Source organism: Elephantulus edwardii, unplaced genomic scaffold (genome assembly GCF_000299155.1).
Source record: "Elephantulus edwardii isolate Elephantulus edwardi_28Jun2011 unplaced genomic scaffold, EleEdw1.0 scaffold00003, whole genome shotgun sequence".
NCBI lineage: Eukaryota > Metazoa > Chordata > Mammalia > Macroscelidea > Macroscelididae > Elephantulus > Elephantulus edwardii.
Window position 1 is genome coordinate 892,985 of NW_006399753.1, and position 6,181 is coordinate 899,165.

At 66.9% G+C, this 6,181-nt stretch overlaps 1 protein-coding gene across 1 annotated transcript in view; it reads left to right on the forward strand.

Annotated features, from left to right (window-relative positions):
• Positions 1-6,181, forward strand: part of PLEC (plectin) — a 36,414-nt gene that overhangs the window by 24,672 nt on the left and 5,561 nt on the right. Inside the window, exons 28-32 of the mRNA XM_006879426.1 lie at positions 362-445; positions 528-632; positions 734-832; positions 1,645-5,025; positions 5,129-6,178. Coding sequence (XP_006879488.1) covers positions 362-445; positions 528-632; positions 734-832; positions 1,645-5,025; positions 5,129-6,178 — 4,719 coding nt within the window. The remainder of the gene's footprint in view (positions 1-361; positions 446-527; positions 633-733; positions 833-1,644; positions 5,026-5,128; positions 6,179-6,181) is intronic.

A 6,181-nucleotide genomic window follows, 5' to 3' on the forward strand; every position in this document is an offset into this window, starting at 1 on the left:
AGGGGCAGGACCACAGCCAGGGAGCGGGACAGATGGGGGGCATAGGGGCAGGACCACAGCCAGGGAGCGGGACAGATGTGGGGCAGAGGGGCAGGACCACAGCCGGGGAGCGGGACAGATGGGGGGCATAGGGGCAGGACCACAGCCAGGGAGCGGGACAGATGGGGGGCAGAGGGACAGGACCACAGCCGGGGAGCGGGACAGATGGGGGCAGAGGGGCAGGAGAGAGGGTGGGACCACGACAGAGGACAGGCTGCAGCAGAAGCGGGGGCTGTAATAGGGAGAAGCCAGAAGATTCTCAGGGGGCCAGCAGGGCTGTTGGGTCCGGTGCTCCCTTCTACTGCTGACCAGCTCCTCTTAGGCACTGCTGGAGGAGATCGAGCGGCATGGGGAGAAAGTGGAGGAATGTCAGAAGTTCGCCAAGCAGTACATCAATGCCATCAAGGTGAGCAGTCCCTATGCCCAGCCTGGCATCCTGGGGAGACGGACTGGACCCAGGCTGGCATCTGACCCAACATGTCCTGCAGGATTATGAGCTCCAGCTGGTCACATACAAGGCACAGCTGGAGCCAGTGGCCTCACCAGCCAAGAAACCCAAGGTCCAGTCCGGTTCAGAGAGTGTCATCCAGGAGGTGAGTCAGAGGCCTTGCGTGGCAGGTGTGGGACAGAGGGGTGGAGTTGGGGGTGGGTGGGTATGGCTTTGTGGGAATGACCGTGGCCCTTCCTGTCCCAGTACGTGGACCTGCGCACACGCTACAGCGAGCTGACTACACTCACAAGCCAGTACATCAAGTTCATCAGTGAGACTCTGCGTCGCATGGAGGAAGAGGAGGTATGTGGGAGGGAGGGCTGCGGAGGGTTCCTTCCTGCTGCCTGCCTGCCCACCTGCCCCAGAGGCCAGCGCATCCCACGGTGGACCATGCGGCACATCACCCTGGCCTCCGCACTCAGTGCACCATGTCCTGGCTGACCCTCTGCTGTCACAAAACTGCCTTCCCTCCCTGTGGTGGAGCTTGGTGGCGGAGCTTGGTGGCGGCTGGTCTGTCTCCGCCCGTCCCTGGTGTCCTCCTCTCCTGCACGTTCTCTCACGGGATTTGGAATCGGTGCTCTAATTATGCTCAAGGCTGGGCTGGGAGAATTGTCCAGGTGCGCCTGTGGGGCAGTGTCCATCTGTCCTGCCTCCTCGTGTCTCTTGGTGGCCCCACTTTATGGCCTGGTTGGCTCTGCATTCTCTGGGCTCACAGGGCCTCTTTGGAACTGGCTCGGTGGCTCTGTCCCCTCTGACCACCCGGATGCTGTGAATGGCTCGTGTCAGGGTGGAGCCTCTTGACCAGAGGCAGATCTGAGTGTCCAGTGGGCTTGGGCAGGCAGCTCACAGGCCCTGTGAATTGGCTGCTTTGTGCTCTCTCTCTCTCCCATCTGTCCGTCTGCCTCATCACCTGCCTCTGGGGAAGAGGGAAGTTCTCCTGAGTCTCTCTCGCCAGGCTGATGAGCACGTGGCCAGGCTGCGCTCGCTGCCCCAGAGCCCTGGGTGGGTGCACGCGTCCTGCTTGCACTGTCCCTGGTGAGCTGTGGTGGTACCCAGGGCGCAGCAGCCGGCTCACTGCTCTCTCTGGTCTCTTCCTCTCTGTGCCGCGGCCACAGCGGCTGGCAGAGCAGCAGCGGGCAGAGGAGCGGGAGCGGCTGGCCGAGGTGGAGGCTGAGCTGGAGAAGCAGCGGCAGCTGGCGGAGGCCCACGCACAGGCCAAGGCTCAGGCGGAGCGGGAAGCGCAGGAACTGCAGCGCCGCATGCAGGAAGAGGTGGCTCGGCGCGAGGAGGCCGCCGTGGACGCGCAGCGGCAGAAGCACAGTATCCAGGAGGAACTGCAGCACGTGCGGGAGAGCGCAGAGGCCGAGATTCAGGCCAAGGCCCACCAGGTGGAGGCTGCGGAGCGCAGCCGTCTGCGCATCGAGGAAGAGATCCGCGTGGTGCGCTTGCAGCTGGAGACCACCGAGCGCCAGCGTGGCGGGGCAGAGGGCGAGCTGCAGGCCCTGCGCGCTCGGGCAGAAGAGGCGGAGGCTCAGAAGCGCCAGGCGCAGGAGGAGGCTGAGCGCCTGAGACGGCAGGTGCAGGAGGAGAGCCAGCGAAAGCGGCAGGCGGAAGCCGAACTGGGTCTGCGCGTGAAGGCTGAAGCAGAGGCGTCTCGGGAGAAACAGCGGGCCCTCAAGGCGCTGGAGGAACTGAAGCTGCAGGCCGAGGAGGCGGAGCGGCGGCTGCGGCAGGCCGAGGCCGAGCGGGCACGCCAGGTGCAGGTGGCCCTGGAGTCTGCGCAGCGCAGTGCTGAGGTCGAGCTGCAGAGCAAGCGTGCTTCCTTTGCAGAGAAGACCGCTCAGCTGGAGCGCACACTACAGGAGGAGCATGTGACAGTGACCCAGCTTCGAGAGGAGGCCGAGCGGCGGGCACAGCAACAGGCGGAGGCAGAGCGCGCCCGAGAGGAAGCCGAGCGAGAGCTGGAACGCTGGCAGCTCAAGGCCAACGAGGCGCTGCGGCTGCGGCTGCAGGCAGAGGAGGTGGCGCAGCAGAAGAGCCTGGCGCAGGCTGAAGCCGAGAAGCAGAAGGAGGAGGCAGAACGCGAGGCCCGGCGGCGTGGCAAAGCGGAGGAGCAGGCCGTGCGGCAGCGGGCACTGGCGGAACAGGAGCTAGAGCGGCAGCGGCAGCTGGCAGAGGGCACCGCACAGCAGCGCCTGGTGGCTGAGCAGGAGCTGATTCGGCTGCGGGCTGAGACCGAGCAGGGTGAGCAGCAACGCCAGGTGCTGGAGGAGGAACTGGCCAGGCTGCATCGCGAGGTCACTGCAGCCTCACAGAAACACCAGGAACTGGAGGCCGAGTTGGCGAAGGTGCGAGCTGAGATGGAAGTGCTGCTGTCCAGCAAGGCGCGGGCCGAGGAGGAGTCGCGCTCCACCAGCGAGAAGTCCAAGCAGAGGCTGGAGGCTGAGGCCAGCCGCTTCCGCGAGCTGGCAGAGGAGGCCGCCCGCCTGCGGGCCCTGGCAGAGGAGGCCAAACGGCAGCGGCAGTTGGCCGAGGAGGACGCGGCTCAGCAGAGGGCGGAGGCTGAGCGCGTGCTGGCAGAGAAGCTGGCCGCCATTGGCGAGGCCACACGTCTTAAGACAGAGGCAGAGATTGCACTCAAGGAGAAGGAGGCGGAGAACGAACGGCTGCGGCGCCTGGCGGAGGACGAGGCCTTCCAGCGGCGGCGACTGGAGGAACAGGCTGCTCAGCACAAGGCTGACATCGAGGAGCGGCTGGCTCAGTTGCGCAAGGCCTCGGAGAGTGAGTTGGAGCGGCAGAAGGGGCTGGTGGAGGACACGCTGCGGCAGCGGCGCCAGGTGGAGGAGGAGATCCAGGCGCTGAAGATGAGCTTTGAGAAGGCGGCTGCCGGCAAGGCGGAGCTGGAGCTGGAGCTGGGCCGCATCCGCGCCAGCGCCGAGGACACGCTGCGCAGCAAGGAGCAGATGGAGCTGGAGGCCACGAGGCAGCGGCAGCTCGCCGCGGAGGAGGAGCAGCGGCGCCGCGAGGCCGAGGAGCGCGTGCAGAAGAGCCTGGTGGCGGAGGAGGAGGCGGCGCGGCAGCGCAAGGCGGCGCTCGAGGAGGTGGAGCGGCTCAAGGCCAAGGTGGAGGAGGCCCGGCGCCTGCGCGAGCGCGCAGAGCAGGAGTCGGCAAGGCAGCTGCAGCTGGCGCAGGAGGCGGCGCAGAAGCGGCTGCAGGCGGAGGAGAAGGCTCACGCGTTCGCGGTGGAGCAGAAGGAGCAGGAGCTGCAGCAGACACTGCAGCAGGAGCAGAGCATCATGGAGCGCTTGCGTGGCGAGGCCGATGCGGCCCGGCGCGCGGCAGAGGAGGCAGAGGAGGCGCGGGAGCGCGCAGAGCGGGAGGTGACACAGTCGCGTCGGCAGGTGGAGGAGGCGGAGCGGCTGAAGCAGGCGGCCGAGGAGCAGGCTCAGGCCCGGGCTCAGGCTCAGGCAGCCGCGGAGAAGCTGCGCAAGGAAGCAGAGCAGGAGGCGGCCAAGAGGGCGCAGGCGGAGCAGGCAGCCCTGCGGCAGAAGCAGGCGGCTGACGCCGAGATGGAGAAACACAAGAAGTTCGCCGAGCAGACGCTGCGTCAGAAGGCGCAGGTGGAGCAGGAGCTGACGACGCTGCGCCTCCAGCTGGAGGAGACCGACCACCAGAAGGGCATCCTGGATGAGGAGCTGCAGCGGCTGAAGGCAGAGGTGACTGAGGCCGCCCGGCAGCGCAGCCAGGTAGAGGAGGAACTCTTCTCCCTGCGCGTGCAGATGGAGGAGCTGAGCAAGCTCAAGGCGCGCATTGAAGCCGAGAACCGCACGCTCATCTTGCGGGACAAGGACAACACACAGCGCTTCCTGGAGGAGGAGGCCGAGAAGATGAAGCAGGTGGCCGAGGAGGCAGCCCGGCTGAGCGTGGCGGCCCAGGAGGCAGCCCGGCTGCGGCAGCTGGCCGAGGAGGACCTGGCCCAGCAGCGGGCCCTGGCGGAGAAGATGCTCAAGGAGAAGATGCAGGCGGTGCAGGAGGCCACGCGGCTCAAGGCTGAAGCCGAGCTCTTGCAGCAGCAAAAGGAGCTGGCACAGGAGAAGGCCCGCCAGCTGCAAGAAGACAAAGAACAGATGGCTCAGCAGCTGGAGCAGGAGACACAGGGCTTTCAGCGGACGCTGGAGGCTGAGAGGCAGCGGCAGCTGGAGATGAGCACCGAGGCGGAGCGGCTCAAGCTGCGTGTGGCCGAGATGAGCCGGGCGCAGGCCCGTGCTGAGGACGATGCCCAGCGCTTCCGGAAGCAGGCGGAAGAGATTGGCGAGAAGCTGCACCGCACCGAGCTGGCCACGCAGGAGAAGGTGACGCTCGTGCAGACCCTGGAGATCCAGCGGCAACAGAGTGACCAGGATGCTGAGCGCCTGCGGGCAGCCATTGCTGAGCTGGAGTGTGAGAAGGAGCGCTTGAAGCAGGAGGCCCAGCTGCTGCAGCTCAAGTCCGAGGAGGTACCAGCCATGTGCGGTGGGGGCAGTGGGCGGACAGGCAGGGACGGGCTCCCTGTGCACAGCCCTCGGGTGCACAGCTCTGACCGACACCCTTCTTCCTCAGATGCAGACCGTGCAGCAGGAGCAGCTGCTTCAGGAGACGCAGGCCCTGCAGCAGAGCTTTGTGTCCGAGCGAGACAGCTTGCTGCAGCGTGAGCGCTTCGTGGAGGAGGAGAAGGCCAAGCTGGAGCGGCTTTTCCAGGACGAGGTGGCCAAGGCCCAGCAGCTACGGGCGGAGCAGCAGCGGCAGCAGCAGCAGATGGAGCAGGAGAAGCAGCAGCTGGTGGCCAGCATGGAGGAGGCCCGGCGGCGGCAGCGTGAGGCCGAGGAGGGTGTGCGGCGCAAGCAGGAGGAGCTGCAGCTTCTGGAGCAGCAGCGGCAGCAGCAGGAGCAGCTGCTGGCTGAGGAGAACCGGAAGCTCCGAGAACGGCTGGAGAGGCTGGAGGAAGAGCGTCGTGTAGCCCGTGTGGAGGAGGTCAGCGCTCTGCAGGCCACACCCACCAAGTCCCTGCCCAACGGCCGGGATGCGCCGGACGGCCCAGCCGTGGAGGAGGAGCCGCGGCACGCCTTCGAGGGCCTGCGGCAGAAGGTGCCCGCGCAGCAGCTGCAGGAGGCCGGCATCCTGAGCCAGGAGGAGCTGCAGCGGCTGGTGCAGGGCCGTGTCACGGTGGCCGAGCTGGCCCAGCGCGAGGACGTGCGCCACTACCTGCAGGGCACGGGGAGCGTTGCTGGGCTGCTCCTAAAGCCCTCTGATGAGAAGCTTAGCATCTACGCCGCCCTGCAGAGGAGGCTGTTGAGTCCCGGCACGGCCCTGGTGCTGCTGGAGGCACAGGCCGCTTCGGGCTTTCTGCTGGACCCCGTATGCAACCGGCGGCTGACCGTCAACGAGGCTGTGAAAGAGGGCCTGGTGGGCCCCGAGCTGCACCACAAGCTGCTGTCTGCCGAGCGCGCCGTCACCGGCTATAAGGACCCCTACACGGGCGAGCAGATCTCCCTGTTCCAGGCCATGCAGAAGGACCTCATCGTCAGGGACCACGGCCTGCGCCTGCTGGAGGCCCAGATCGCCACGGGCGGCATCATCGACCCCGTGCACAGCCACCGCGTGCCCGTGGAGGTG